Consider the following 16,370-nt stretch of genomic DNA (forward strand, 5'->3'; position numbering starts at 1 on the left):
GATTTGAAGTAAAAATTATAGTTATATTGAAATACTCTATAATTAATTTATAGTATAATAATTTAATCTTTATAATCATCATTAAAAACATTTATGAATGTGTATAAATATTTTGGGCCTTAAACCCAATAAATATTACTGTTAATGGTACATAGCACACTGTAATATCACTGTTATTGGTACATAATACACTGTATTGCTGTTATTTATATTAGACTCTATTGGAGAGATTATATCTTTACACCTCTACACCCTGACCTGATTCATGTTGTGAGCTAGATTGTATTGAATTACTCACCTCACTTAGGATAATTTTGAAAAGTTATGTGTTATTACCAGTATGAAGTCACAAGGCTGTGAACCTAGCACCTTGGAAGCTGAAACAGAAAGAGTGTCTCATGTTTTAAGTTCAAGGCCAGCCTATAGTACATAGTGAGACACTGTCTCAGAATCCAAATACATTGGGGCTATGAAATGGCTCAGGCAGGTAAAGGCATTTGCTGCTTCTAGGACTTACAGGTTAGAAGGAACTGACAACTATGAACTCTTTGACCTCCACCCACATAAACTATCACATACAGAAGTGTATACTTATAATAAAAATTTAAGACAATAACCCCCAAACAGAAGTTCTGGACTAGAGCGCGTATTAGATTTACCCAGAATTTTCTTTTCCAAAATATGTGTTTTAAGGGCCCCCCATAGATTAAATTTTAGTTTATATATTTATTTTGGAAATAGAAGATCAGAAAGTATCCTAATTGTATCCTTGGTTGAAATTTGCCAATTTAAACTTTTTTTCAAAAAGTCCTGTGAATATTAAATAGGCAGACGGGATGATGACATTATTGAAATCTTTGCCCTTTAAAGCAGGGTATGTAATCTTAGCTCCAATCGACAATCTTAGTTGGCTTTTTAATTATTTTTCCATTTTGGTATATCATGTACTAAGACAAGAAAATAATGACTTGAGTTGATACCGATTACTTAGGCAAAGTCTTTTGCTCTGGGAGTTTCAGAAATGTAATAATGTGTTAATGTGCCGTTTAATGTTTATTCTGAGAGCTGCCCAGTGGTGATGTTTTGTGTTTTTCTTTTGTAGTTGTTTTCATCTGGCACTGTTCAGCTCACAACAACATCAAGAGCAGAATTTGGAGATTTTGATATTAAAACTGTACTTCAGGAGATTAAGCGAGGAAAAAGGATGGTCTGTGATTTTATTATATATGTATTTGTGTTATCTCATGATAGTCTTGATTCTGCTTTAAATTTAGGATCCATCCCCTATTTATTTATCAAGAAAGTTAAAGTAAAGCACTTCATAGTTTTAAATATAATGTGGCCACTGGTTAGTAGCTTTAAGTACAGCCTTAGAATTGGTGACTGTAGAGGGTGTCAGTGGAATGCTTTGTGCCTATGTGAGTGTGTTTGGAGGCAAGAGTCAGATGTCAGGTGTCCTGCCTTGTTTTTCTCTACCTTGTTCCTTTGAGCTAGTTTTTCTCTGAACCTGGAGCTAGGCTGGTGGATGGCAAACTTCAGTACTCTTCCTATGAAATGGCTTATGTGTTTCTTTTCCAGTTTTTAGGTCTCTCTCCCTCTTTCCCTCCCCCTCTCTATATGTATGTATACATGTTTATGCATGTGCCTGAAAAAGCCATAAAAGGGCATTAGATTCCCTATAGCTGGAGTAACAGGAGGTTGTGAACCACAATGTGGATGCTTGAACCAGACTATCCTCTGCAAGAATAATATATATTCTTTACCATTGAGCCATCTCTCCAGCTCCTACATTGGTTCATATATACATACATATTATATATATGTATATGTAATATATGTATATAAAATATATACACATATCTGTGTACATAAATAATATACAATGCATTATAATATAAAATATATAATATATGATACTATGTATGCATATATATTATATATGTGTACGTGACATATATTATCTGTACGGGTGTTTTGTTTGCATATATTCGTGTGCATGAAGTACCTGTGGAAGTCAGAAAATGGGCTTGGGTACTTTGGAACTGGAGGTAAAAAGACAGTTGTGAACCATCATGGGGTTGCTGGAAATTGAACCTGGGTCATTTGGTAACACAACTAGTACTCTTAACTGCTGAGCCACCTCTGTACCCCCTCTATTTCATTTTCTATGATTTATTTAAGAACGCTAACGACTTTTTAATCTTGTTTTTCCATCCTCCATATTTATATTTAAGGTGGAAATTACAGAGGCTTGAGAGACAGCTCAAAGCCTAAGACATTTTTGTCTCTGAGAGGACTTGAGTTAGGTTCCCAGCACCCACATCATGACTCCCTGTAACTAACTCCCTGTAACTCTAGCTCCAGGTCCAACACCCACTTGTGATTTCTACAGGTACCAGTACTCACATGTGCACATTTCTACACACACACATAGATATATACATACAAACCTAATTAAGAATGAAAGAAATAGGGCTGGAGGAATGGCTCAGCAATCAAGAGCACTGACTACTACTCTTCCAGAGGTCCTGAGTTCAATTCCCAGCAACCACATAGTGGCTCACAACCATCTGTGATGAGATCTGATGCCTTCTTCTGGTGTGTCTGAAGACAGCTACAGTGTACTCACATGCATAAAATAAGTGAATATTTTAAAAGAATAAAAGAAATAATTTGAAAAATTAAATAAGATGGCTTAGCAGTTAAGAGTACTTCCTGACTGTTTTTACAGAGGACCTGGATCAGTCCCCATACAGTGATCAGTTGCCTGTACTTTAGTTCCAAGGGATCTAGGCATTCATGTAGTAATCATATATACATTCAGTCAAAACACTCCTAATATAAGATGATTTTTAAAAAGAAGTAAAATAGAATTACACATAAGGACACGGACAAATTCACTTTCACCTCTCAGAGCCATAATACTATTAAACGGAAAGGACTGTATCATCCCATGTGGACCTATCAAGTGTATAATGGCTGTCCTGGATGAGTTGGTCCATTTGTTCCCCCTGTTGTGAAGTTCTTCAGTCTTTCATGTGAGAGCTTCAGATGGTTATGGTTCTTGTCCAGCTCCACTGGAAATGACTGTTTCTTTGTGCAGCTTCCTATTTTAAAATGAAAATGATCTTTTCTTTAGATTCAGGTTATTTGGTTGTTAATTTTGATCACTTTGAAACTGAAATCTTTAGTACTAAAACCTAATAGGAAAATCACCTCCATCATTCTCCCTGGTCCATTCTGTAAACTTTGTAGAGAGCCTCTTCATGATTGCTTTCCTGTTTTTCTCTTTTTTTCCAATCATAATAGGAAAGGATCTGATTTCAGGAAGGAAAGGGAGTCAAACCACTAAAACATATAATATTATTCTTTTAGTGCTAGTAAAATTAAGGAGTGTCATCTGTATTTAGAGTCCAGCCTTACATGGTGTCATGACTTTGATTATATGCTATATAAGTTTACTTTGTTGGTGTATTTTTGCTATAAAAAGTGGCTACTGTTTTTCTTCTTTTCTTAATACTTATTTTTGTTTATGGGTATGTTTGTCTGCCTGTATGCACACATGTATGTAGTTGACCATGAAGGCCAGAAGCAGGAATCAGGTACCCAGAGCTACAGGTAGTTGCAAGCTGCTTGCAACCCCTGAGTACCAGGTAGCTGGTGTTATAGGCATTGTGAGCTGTGTAGCATGGTTGCTGGGAACTGGACTCTGATCCTCTGTAAGAATGGCGAGTGCTCTTAACCACTGGGTTATCGCACCGGCTCCTGACTGTTCTTTGTGTGTGAACTCAAGTAGTTGGCTAAAATTAGAGTACATAAGATTGCCTAAACCTTGAAGTGTTGCTTCTGATTATTCTTCCTTTCTTTCTTTTAACAGAAATGTACACTTTGCAGTCAGCCTGGTGCTACTATTGGATGTGAAATAAAAGCATGTGTTAAAACCTACCATTACCACTGTGGAGTACAAGACAAGGCAAAATACATTGAAAATATGTCACGAGGGATTTACAAGTAAGATAACAAGTATCTGTTTTCCCTAACATGTCAGTTGGTGCCTTTAAAAAGATAATACTAGTTTTATTATTAAATTTATTTATTCACGTTAGAACACAATTTCAGTCCTTCCTCTTCTTCCAGTACCCCTCACCTAAATCCTCTCCCCATTCCCCTTAGAGGAGGACTCCCTCTTCTTGGTGTCACCCTACTCCCCCTCCCTACACATCAGGTTGCTGCAGGACTAGGCACATATGTCCTCTCACTGAGGCCAGACATTTAGGGGTGTAGGATCCACAGGCAGGCACACAACAGTCTCAGACACAGTTGGTGGTGGACTCACATGAAGACAAGCTGCTCATCTGCTGCATGTGTGCAGGGGCTATGTCCAGCCCGGGATCCTTCTTTGGTTGGTGATTCAGTCTGGGAGTCCTCAGGGAAACACTAGTTTTCTGAATCTCTGTTCTTTGACAATATTTCAGGCAAATTTAGAACATGAATGCTATTGTATAAGGAGTAGGGGCTACAGTAGACGTTTTCCTCTGACTGTAAACCCCTAGTTTAGCACTCATTCACTTGTAAACTATGTGCTAGGCATTGTACTAGAAGCTGATTATACACAAAACTGTCCTCATGAAGCTTGTAGTTTATTGGGCTCTCCCAACAGCTCTGCCTGTTAATTAAATGGCCAGACAAATCAGTGCTCAATTATAAATTATAAAAACACCTAGTGCCCTCAAAAAGATAAGGCTAGTTTTTTAACTAAATTTACTTATTTATTCATTTTAGAAGTAGTTACAATCAGCTATAATATTGGAGATGAAAGAGCTAACGTAACCTGTGGTAAGAAGTGTTTTAGTTTGCTTTTAAAATATGCTGGAGCTAAGACCTAACTAAAGGGCAATGGTGAACCTGGTACAGATATTCTGGTGTTTGCACAACACATAAGCACTTCAACACTGAGAGAAGCTCTAGCTCTAGGACTTTGTTTTGGTTTTATTTTATTTTTAAGACACGGCCTCACTGTGTAGCCCCTTCTGGCCTCCAGCCTTGGTGTTGGGATTAAAGGTATTTACATTTGGTGGCTACCTTCACAGCTGCACACTAGTCTACAGTACCAATATCACTGGATCACTATCAGTAGCCTGTTTATTCTTCTTGTCTCCTTTTTGCTTCTGCGCCACCTGATGTACTCAGATTAAGGTGCTTGCTTGTTGTTTGTGAGTTCCGCTTTCACTCCTCCTGTAAGAGGAGACAATATATTCTGAAATTCAGGACTGCACATCGCTCTTTGTAATGGGTCTTCCACTTACCTGTGTATCTATAATGGCTCCATTCTGTCCATCAGATACAGAGTAATTGGATAGCAATCCCTGAACTTGATGTGCCTTTGAGACTTGTGAAGCACTTTCACAGGGTTAATATGCAGTAAAACAATAACTAACATTCGACGAGACAATTACTTTGTGATTTAGTGTCTGTGGATAAAGCAGTTATGCATTAAGTCATCAAGCCCTTTCGGTGCCCACATAATATGGTAATGCTGTCAGGCCTTTAAGCAACAGATATTGTGAAGATTATTATATAGACATCTAACACAAAGCAAGAAATGGAAGACTTCTACTTTATTGTTTAAGGCATGCTTACCTGTAATGGCAAACAGTAAGTGTTCATGTGGTCTATTATTGTAAATTAGTAAAGAAAAACCATGTTACCACCTCCCAGGTAAAAGATGAAAGTCCAGTTTATAACTTTGAGTGTCAATTCAGAATCTTTGAGTATTGTATCAAGGGCACTTTTACTAAGTTGGGAATCATAATAGGGTGTCCAGGATAAATCAACAAATAGTTTATTTAGTGTTGTAGTAAAAGCAATGGTCCCACCCAGGGTTGAGCCTCAGAATCATCAGACTTAGACTGGACCTTTTTGGAACTGTCTTTGCCTGTGTCCTACCACAGATGTTTTAATTCAGGTCTGCAATGAGGGTCAAACTTGAGGTGAATCTCATGTTCATCCATAATAGGACAATTAGACTAAACACATATTTGTTAACATTGGGAACAAGACCAACACCAACATCTTCCACATGCTCTGCACAGTGAATTGAGCTCTTGCACAAGAAAAGAAAGGGGGGCTAGATTGCAGCTCAGCAGCAGCATCGTTGACTAGAACATTCATGAAGCCAATTTTCATTCCCAGTACAAAAAGAAAAACAAATATATAATAAATATAGTGATGAGTTCTTCTTGCTGATGTTATCTACTAAGAAAATTCAAAAGGATCAAGTATAAACTCAGGAAAACTAATGAAAGCACATCAAGATTGCACAATATGAGATACTTTTTAAAAGGCAATTTCAGTTATAATTGGTTTGAAAATGTAAAGGAAAAATATTTCCCCTCTCCCTATGTGCATGTGCACACATGCACACACTTTATCTAACTTTAAAAACAATTGCATTTTGCTAAGCACTCACGTGAACTATATTGCATTCCTTAGTAGAAGGACTTATCATTGAAAGGTACCTGGTCATCAAATTAATGTACAAACCAATGTAATGTTAGGCAGATAGTGGATTACATGAAATGAAAGGAGCTAACACGTAGCACATCTCAGGGGGTAAATGATCATTAACTATCTCCCTTATGCTAACCATCTTGTATGTAATGGGCTTATAATTGCTATACAGTGTTTTTAAATAAATTGTATGTCTTCTGATGTGACAAAACCTCATTGTCTAAAACACAGTAGTAATGTACACACTCAACAGTGTTCTATTAAAATTGTGATTTCTTCCTTTCTTCACTGGCTTTGTGTTTATAATTGCTTAACTATTTTTTAGGATGTTGAATATAAAGCTATTACTTTTATTTTAATTGTCATTCCTTTGAGGATGAAAAGTACTGCTAAGTAACATTTTGTTTATTTCTTTAAAAATTTATACAAAATATTTTGATCATGTTCTTTTATCTGCATCTCCTCCTAGGGCCTCCCTTATTTCCCTGTTACTCAATTTCCTGTTATTGCTCTCTTTACGTTTAAAATAAGTAAGAGTACAGCTTGCACTAGAGTATGTGTTCTATACCCTGCATCCCACTATTGAAGAAAGATGGCTTTCTCTCCTCTAGCAACTGTCATTTGCCATTATCATTGGCTAGGCATTTAGCATGTTTATTTCCTATTGACCATGCTCGGTTTAGTCTGTCTAAAGCTTATGTGGGTCCAGTGCATGCTGTCACAGTATTTGTGAGTTCATTTGTGCATATGACCAGTTTTATCTGAAATACAGTTTCTTTGAAGTCATCTAGCACTTCTGACTCTTAGAATTTCTCTGAATACTTTTCCCCATCTAATCCTTAAGGGAAGAGTTGTGATATAGTCACCTCAATCAGGGATGAGAATTCTAAAGTCTCTTACTTTCTACATGTTGCCCAGTTATGCATTTCTGCATTAATTACTATTTATTGTAAGAAGTGTCTTTGATGATGTTTGATCAATACACTAATGTTTGGGTATGACAATATGTCATTAAAAGTAATTTTGTCGCAATCTTCCTTTAGCAGAGTAATAATAGGTTTTCTCCTGGGGTGAAGTACCCATATAGCCTCAAGAATTTGGTCTTGCTGACAGTGTCAGTTATGAGTAATATCTTGTAAAGTTGACCTTAAATCCAATTAAAACACATTTAAATGTTAAAAAAAAATAATGTTAGGCAGATCCAAAAATGTTAACAATTTTATCTAAGCAGTAATCAGAGCATAATTAAACGGGGTTGAGAGGCACACAGGAGAGATGTCAGATGTGGGAAGCAGTTGGTTACAATCTGTTTTCCATTTGTTGTATCTGGGACATTTAACAATTCTACATCTGTTTTATGGTTGTATGGTTTTTCATTGTATTAGTTAATCACTTTTTTATTGGCTCCTGTTTTAGACATTTAGATTAACTTCTTGATTGTCAAAACATCATATGTCAGGCCTGGGTTGGCTTAGGTGATAAAGGCTTGCCTAGCATGCATGAAGCCTGCCATAGCATAAAATGGGTGTGTATAGCACTTTTGTGGACACAGGTATTTAGCAGTTTAAGGTTATCCTCTGCTATATTACAAACTCAAGGTCATATGAGACTACATAAGAACCTATTTTCTCAAATAAGCAAAGAAAGAAAATAATCATGTTTCAGTGGCCACCTCTAAAAAGTATTTGGCCATGATAATTTAAATTGTTCTTTAAACTTTTCACAGTAAAATATACTTCTTATGGGCTGGAGAGATGGCTCAGAGGTTGAGCGAACTAACTGCTCTTCCAGAGGTCCTGAGTTCAATTCCCAGCAATCACACAGTGGATCACAACCATGTATAATGAGATCTGGTGCCCTCTTGTGGCCTACAGGCTTATATGCAGGCAGAACACTACATAATAAATAGGTCTTATGAAACTTATTTTTAAAATCATACATATATATCCTTCTTAAATCCCTGCAATATCTGTTGCAGATTAGACTGTTGACTTCAAATGGGTGTCTTTGTGCACATAGATCGTGGAGAGAGATAGTCAAATAGGTGCAAATGCAAAGAAATGTTTCTGAATGAAGTGGCATCTGGACCACTTAAATATGGCCTCTTTTCTTTTACAGCCATTTTAAATTATTTATTTTTATTTTTATAAACATCAGTGTTTTGACTGCATGCATGTCTATGTGAGGGTATAAGATCTCCTGGAACAGATGTTGCAGACGATTGTAAGCTGCCTGGTGGGTGCTGGGAATTGAACCCAGGTCCTCTGGAAGAACAGCTGATGCTCTTAACCACCTAACCATCTCTCCTGCCCCTTTAACAATTATTTTTGAGCTCTGACCTACTTTATATTGAAAAGTCAAGGGAAATTGGGCATGGTGGTACATGCCAGAGAGATGTGAGAGGGGGGGGGGCAGATGCCATGATGGTTCTTCTGTAGAATAGTAAACACTTAGGGCAGTCTCCACCCCATCACTCCCACCTCGTCTCCTACTTGAAGGCCCTTTGTAAGCTTCCTTGGAAAAGTTCCCTAATTCTGTATTTATCTGTTTGCTGTCCTGATTCTTACTATGTTTCTTCTTTCCTCTCCACCTCTCCTGCAAACTTTTAATTTGGTTCAAAGGTTTAAGTTAGACTGGGGCTATGTTTGCGGAAAGATGCTTAACAGATGATGGTGCTGCCTGAGTCTTCACTCCGGATTTCTGAACCTATGTTTTTAATTAAAATAATTCATGTACATGATGCAGTCCCACTGTATAGTTTTTGAAGAGTATAGATTCTATGCGACACTGTTAGATGTCTTACAACATGAAGGAAAATAATGAACAAAATTAAATTGACAATCTGGGCAACAATAGTACATGCTTGTTATCCCAGCACTCAGAATGTGGAGGCCAGCCTCAGCTACAATGAGTTGAGGGCACCATGGACTATCTAAGTCTGTCTTGGTGAAACAGAACAAGCAAACAAAAAAGCCCTAAATTAAGGATGACAGGAGATATAGCTCATTGATGTCACTCATACCATACTGAGTCTCGGCTACATAAAAATTCTAGGTTGGCTTCTAGGATGGCCTGTTCTCATTAGCTACATAATGAGACCCCATCTCAAAAACGATTCACATAGCTTGTATTCAGTTATTGTAATACCCCAAGCCCATCCTTACCTTCTGTTCTATTCAAATGTTAGTTGTAAACCTTGTGGGGAATAAATGCCTATTTTTATTCAGACCTAACCACAAGAGGTTACTGTTCTTTGTGTAGTGTAAAAATTACCTGAAACCAGGTTTGAGTTAGGCCATCATCATCATCATCATCATCATCATCATCATCATCATCATCATCATCATCATCATCATCATCTTTTTCTCCCCCCATTCTTTTTTTTGTTTCTGTATACTAACTTTATAAGTGGGTTTTGTTGCAGCATGCATATAATACACTTTAATCACACTCAGCTCTGTAACTTTCTTCTGCCCCGCCCCATCCTTAATAGTACCCTTTTTAGTTTCGAGGCCTTTCCAGCCTGTAACCACCACACACTTTGTCTTCATGAAATTTTTCTTGATTAACAAGATGTCCTCCACTTCCATCCATTTTCCTGCACCAATACAAATATATTCTTGATGGCTAAGCAAAACTCTATTGAACACATGTAGCATATTTTCTTCAGATCACCTTTCCTATGACTGTGTGCATGTGTGTGTATGAGTGTGTTTCTGAGGACTGAACATGCACATGTTAGATAAATAAATCTAACATTGAGATATATTCCTAGGCCTTTTTTCTTTTATCTCTCTCATTTTTTGAGCCAGAGCCTCACTAGGTTTTCTAGTCAGCCCTTAAACTTGTATTCTTACTTCCACAGCTAATTATCAAAAGCTATATTATTTTATCTTAAAAACTTCATTAATTTCAAATATATAGTTATTTGCCTAAATCAACATTTGCTGGAACAGCACAGTGTCAAAAAACTTCACTCCAGTAACCACTTGCTTGTGTTTAAGGAGGATTCTCTATATACAAGTACACGCTCTGCCTTAGTTTCTGCTACCTTACTGATATGATTTCTCTGTACTATCATTGATAGGGGAAAATTAGAAATCACTTGCCTCTAGAAGTGGGCGGGATTAGTTACAGAGCATCCTGATTGATGGGCTAGAGCTGGACCTGAAGCTTACCAAACTCAGCTTTGATTCCTAGTTTATATGAAATGGAGTAAGAGAACCAAAGAAAATGGCATTAGACAAACCCACAGTATGGTGCAGCTGGCAAACTGTCTGTTTCAGTCTGGTCTTTAAAAGATCAGTGTTGTGTGCTGGAGAGATGGCTCAGAGGTTAAGAGCACAGCCTGCTCTAGCACAGGTCCTGAGTTCAATTCCCAGCAACACATGGTGGCTCACAACCATCTGTAATGAGATCTGATGCCCTCTCCTGGCCTCTGGGAATCAGTGCAGGTAGAACACTACATAGTAAATAAAGCTAAAGCTTTTTGTTGTTATTGTTGTTGTTTTAAAGCTCAGTGTTGTGACATGAAAGGAAATTGGAAGGTCCAGTACAGAGGAAGAGAGACACAGCCAAGTGAGATGCAGGGAGCATAGCTGATTTATGAAGAGATAGAAGGGAAGGAAGCTTGTGCGTGTTGTGACAGCATTGGAAGACTTTGAGGAAGGCTGTATCAAAATACAAGCAGAAATTAACAGCGTATAGAGAATAAATATCCCCTTGTGTGTGTGTGTGTGTGTGTGTGTGTGTGTGTGTGTGTGTGTGTGTGTGTGTGTTGCTTGTTCATTCGTTCATTTGTGTTCTCCCACCTGGAGATCAAACACTGGCCAGTAGGATTGGTAGAGAGCACCTTTAATACATTCCTTGGCCAGAGAAGATCTGATACCCTTCTCTGGCTTTTGGGTGTGCATATACACAAAGAAAAATACAAAGTAAATATGTTTTTAAACTATATTTCTCAAAATGTGGTTGTAAATTATGTATGTGAAATAAATTTGTGCCGTTTGATTAGTTCATTTGTTTACCTCAAAGTTGACTTTTAGATTTCGTTTTGAATAGTTCCAGGCTGGCCTCGAACTCATAAAAGCCCTCCTATCCATAGAAGTTGCATTTTAGAAGAAATTTGTTAAGTCTATTTTATGTATTTGTTGGGGGGGCATACATGTGGCATGGTGTGCAAGTGGAGATCTGAGGACAACTTTTGGGTGTCCATTTTCTCCTTCCACCATGTGGGTTTATCATCAGGTGCTGTTACCTGATGACATGTCTCATGATACTAAGTATGAATGAGCAAACCCGTGTCTTACAAGGGAATCAACCTCCTCTGCTAGCAATGGTATGATTATATTATTTTCAATGTTAGAAAAGGAATTTTGAGGTGTTTGTCTTTCATCATTGTAGACTATATTGTAAAAACCATAGTGGAAATGATGAGCGAGATGAAGAAGATGAGGAGCGAGAGAGTAAAAGCCGTGGAAGATTAGCGATTGATCAGCAACTAACCCAGCAGCAGCTTAATGGAAACTAGGTATGGAAGTTGATTTAAAGCTCTATTGTCAGAATACCATGACACTGAAACAGAATGATGAGATGCAGCAAAAATGTTAAGCCTGGAGTTGAGAATGTAGGGCCAGGATGCTTAGGATTGTGTATCCCTGTCAGTTGTATTTGTTTTTCCTTAGATGGTCAGTTTTAGAGCCATAAACAAGCTATCTACGTCACCAGTAAATGTAGTTAGAATATGGCGTTAATAAGATACCCTTGTTCCTCAGTAATGTTATGTCGGTTTATCACCTTAAGCATCATATTTCACATTTTTCATCATCTTTTATACAGGTTCGTGGGACAGAGAGAGTTAGAAAACTGAGAACAAGACAACTATAACTCCTGTGCTTTTCCACTCTTTTCTAAAATAAAGGGTTTGTAACTTTTTACTGCCCGACTCTTAGATCCTTCACTGAACTGTCTAAAAATACCTTGTTAGTTTTCTGAGCCCTCAGTAGAAGGCTGGGTTTGACATACTGATATTACGTAGCTGTAGTTTGCAGTTCCTGGGAAGCAATCGAAACACTATTAGCCCTGTGTATACTGTCAACAGTTAAAGCAGACATTGAATGAAGTAAACTGTATCTCTGGACTGAACAAAGTTCTACTGTTTAGAGTGTTTAAGTTTGTGTAGTAGATCCGTGCTCAGAGGAAACCGGAAGCACGTTGTACTTCACCATGCAAACATGTACCTGGTAACTTGGGGACTTTTTTCTTGTTTTCATACTCAAGCATTGGAAAGTACAATGAAGAGACCTTTCTTCTGATCTTGGCTTCGGCAGCACATGCTCTAAGGATTTCTCTCAAGGAGGGCGCTGAAGCCTTCCTTTGGTCCTTTCTCGAGTTGTCCTCACTGAGCAGCATGGACTCTGGGCGGCTGGTGAAGGTGAGCTCTGAGCTCCAGTGATTCTGCCAGAACTCTGGGTAATCCACCTTTCTGTGCTGTAGAAAGAGCTTCTGGCAAGACGATGGAATCAGTAGGTATCAAGATCAAAATAACATTTGGCCACATCAGAGTAAACCTCTTTGACATTAAAGAGGTCACCAATGCGCTAAGGACTTTGGACATCATGTCTGAAGCCAGTTTATTTCAAGTGCCCTGTTGTGTGGAACATTTCACGTATTGGCCCAATGTATATAAGGAGGTCTTATGTGCTAACAGAGTTTTTTAAACCAAGGAACCATCTTTGTGCAAAACAGTATTTATTTTTGATTCTGTGACCACTATTTTAGAAACATTACTTAATGCTTTCAGTCATCAGTTTGCTTACATATTGAATAAGCTTTTGGGCCCTGTTTTTCTTCGAGGGCTCGGAAGTGTTTTCTCAGTCACCGGATTTTTAGAAAGGCTTTTCACTGGTGTTTCTCGCTCGTGACACACATCCACCTGCTGAAGCACATTTACATATTTCTTTATGGCAAAACCAAAAAAATGTAGTTGCAGTCTGCCTAATATTACCATAGCACCTCAGTATGAAAGGTAAGGGTTCTGTGTCCAAATCATTAGTTAACCACATGAATCAGATTTGCAAATCAGAAATAACTTCCTAATGTGACTGTACATGGATCTGTTCTGTAACTGGTAGAGCAGCGTTTTTAAAAGTAACAGGTGGAAAATTACACTGTGCTTATTGACTGAGTTTTGAAACTGCTAGTCCCTTAAGATCATGTTTGTTAGGATGTGTATTTTCACATTTACTTAAATCAAGGGACCCAATGCCTGCTTTATTTTAACCATCATTTATTGTTGTTATAGAAGGAAAGTAGCTCTAGTAGTGCATTGCCTTGTGTGTCTTCTCCTTTCACTCTTAATATGCCATGATGTGTATGTGAATCATTTTCAAGGTTCATCATGACTTGAAGTGCAAGGACAGACCTCAGTTTGTTTGGCAAGTGATGTGACATTTCCCAAAGGATCTGTACTTTATTTCCTTATAACAGCTTGAAAACCATTATTTTTTAAATCTTTAAATCACTGTGTCTAGGTAATTTTTACATTGTGTGCCATAGAATTTACCCATGGAGAAATAGAGCTCCTTCATTTTTGGACAACTACTGTAATGATTTTTTTAAAGAAAAATGGAAGGTGCCAGGGGTAATTATGGCCAGTCAATAATTATATAAAGGACTTCAATTACTGTAGCTGTCAGTTGATGGATTTGATATGTAATACCTGTATGACTTTGTATGGGTTTCTTCAGCCCTTTCTCTGCCACTAGCAACCAGAAAAGCACTTTACCTTTTGGTTGGTTAGATAAGTGGCTAACTACCTGTTTTTTTTCTCACTGTGGTGTGATTGGCTAAATAACCTTCATTTAAAGTTAAAATGTAAACTGAAGTCACATTAAACACTCACGTTTGGTTGTAAACTTCCAATATTTTGATTCTTTGTTCCTGTTTTTCATTCTATGCTGAGTAAAAGTGCCTTACAATGTAAAAATTGTACAGTACTTACGTTCCCAAGTAGCATCTTCATCATCTGGCTAGTAATCACATTGTGGTATTAATATTTAGATAAATAGACCTCAGCAGTGTATTTACTGTACAACTCTTTAAGTCCTTAACTGTAGTTTTAATAAGCATGACATTATTTGGCAAATATATGGCATTTACATCATTTCCAAAAATACTGCCATTGCTGTCTAATGCATATTTTTAGCCTGAAAATTTGATGTCTTTTTTCTTGTTTTCTTTTCCTTTGTTTGTTTTGTTCCTTTTTGTCATTATTAATATTAAACCGTGTAATCTTTGCAAGCGTATATTGAAGATTATTCTGGAGCATTTATTGCCTTACCAGAAATGTTAGTAAGACATGTTCTTTAGAGTAGAAGGGTAGACTTGAGTTTCTATACTTTAATAAGACCTCTTTGTTCCTGGGGGGAGGGGGGAGTTTTTCTTTCATCTCATTGTTTTAAAACCCACACCTGAAATGAATTTCATGTCAAGGATCAGCAGTTTTCAGACTTGAGGTGGTACTTGCTTAGTACACATGACTCAAGATACGAAGAGAGTAACATGATCTATAGATCTGCTATTGACTCGAATCTATGTACTTGAACAAATGTGTGAATCTCAAATATCTCAAAGCAAAAGTGTTGTAGAATGTTGTTGCTTTTTGAAAGAGCACTGAAGTTAGACCAAGGCACAGTTTTGTTTTAACAGACATTTAAGTTAATTGTAAAGATAAGGAATGCATCATGGGTCAGAAATCAAACATTCCTCAATGTTATGTATATTTTGTTCCTGTTATATTGGCTTTATTTTCAAAATTGTAGTTTGTAGTATTAGTTTCCTTTTAATGGTATTCTTGCATATACTATTCATTCAATAAATGAGTTCTGAATTTCAGGTCTGTGTGTCTGTTTTGTGAAAGTCTGTTATCGGGGGTTTTGGTAACAGCTGTAGTGCCATGTTTCTTTCTCTTGCTTTACTTAAAGGTACTACAAATGCCTAGGATGTTTAATAGCTGGACAGTAAACAGTTATGGGAGCTGGGCTAGAGAGGATTTCTAACATACTCTAAGCCCTGAGTTCAGTCCCCTGGTATGACAAAACAAAGCACATACTCAAAATGCAGATGGACTGGAGGGGTGTGGTTAAGCAAAATGAATATGATCAGTTCAGAGTTTGACAATATAAAGATGTCATCATGGAGAGAAATAGCCTTTGAAAGACAGTAGAATTGCATTTTATCTTAGTCCTTCTAAGATCCCCATGGCTAAAATCAAGACCACTGCCTCCAAATCAGTATGTAACTCTGAAAAAGAACACTTCAAAATGTCTCGTACAGATTGACAGGTCATTTGGCTATTCCACATCATAGACTTAGGTTACTCCCTTTTCCACAGACTGCTTGCTGCTGGAACTTTGCACATTTGTGGTGGCCTAGCCTACACAGATCAGAAATCAAAATTTGGTTCCTGGACTTCACTTTTCCCAGACATAGTTTCTAGCCCTGTATTCTTATAGAAAGATGGCTGAGACACACAGTAGTAAGCTTTCCTATACATCCTACCTACCTGGCACATATGTATATATGTATGTATATATGTATATATGTATGTATGTATGTATGTATGTATGTGTTTAAAATGCATGATTAAGTTTCAACTAAAAGATTAAAAACATGGAAATGTGTTATGTGGTATTCTTCAGCTAATTACACCCGTTGACAACTTGCCTTTTGTTTCAAACTATAGTCCCTAGCAATTGCTGAAAGTCATACCAAAACCCTATTACTGTTTTCTAGCAAAATCAATGACAAGGTCATCTGTGTATTAACTTAAAAGATACGGTGTCATATAGCATAAACTA

The 16,370-nt window shown here is 37.3% G+C and overlaps 1 protein-coding gene across 1 annotated transcript in view; it reads left to right on the forward strand.

Annotated features, from left to right (window-relative positions):
* PHF6 (PHD finger protein 6) overlaps positions 1–15,307 on the forward strand; it is a 41,687-nt gene extending 26,380 nt beyond the window's left edge. The window contains exons 8-11 of the mRNA XM_080909626.1: positions 1,103–1,207; positions 3,878–4,011; positions 11,914–12,040; positions 12,349–15,307. Coding sequence (XP_080765752.1) covers positions 1,103–1,207; positions 3,878–4,011; positions 11,914–12,040 — 366 coding nt within the window. The 3' untranslated portion in view covers positions 12,349–15,307. The remainder of the gene's footprint in view (positions 1–1,102; positions 1,208–3,877; positions 4,012–11,913; positions 12,041–12,348) is intronic.
* The last annotated feature ends 1,063 nt before the right edge of the window (positions 15,308–16,370 follow it).

Source organism: Micromys minutus (assembly GCF_963924665.1).
Source record: "Micromys minutus genome assembly, chromosome: X".
In the NCBI taxonomy this organism is placed as follows: Eukaryota; Metazoa; Chordata; class Mammalia; order Rodentia; family Muridae; genus Micromys; species Micromys minutus.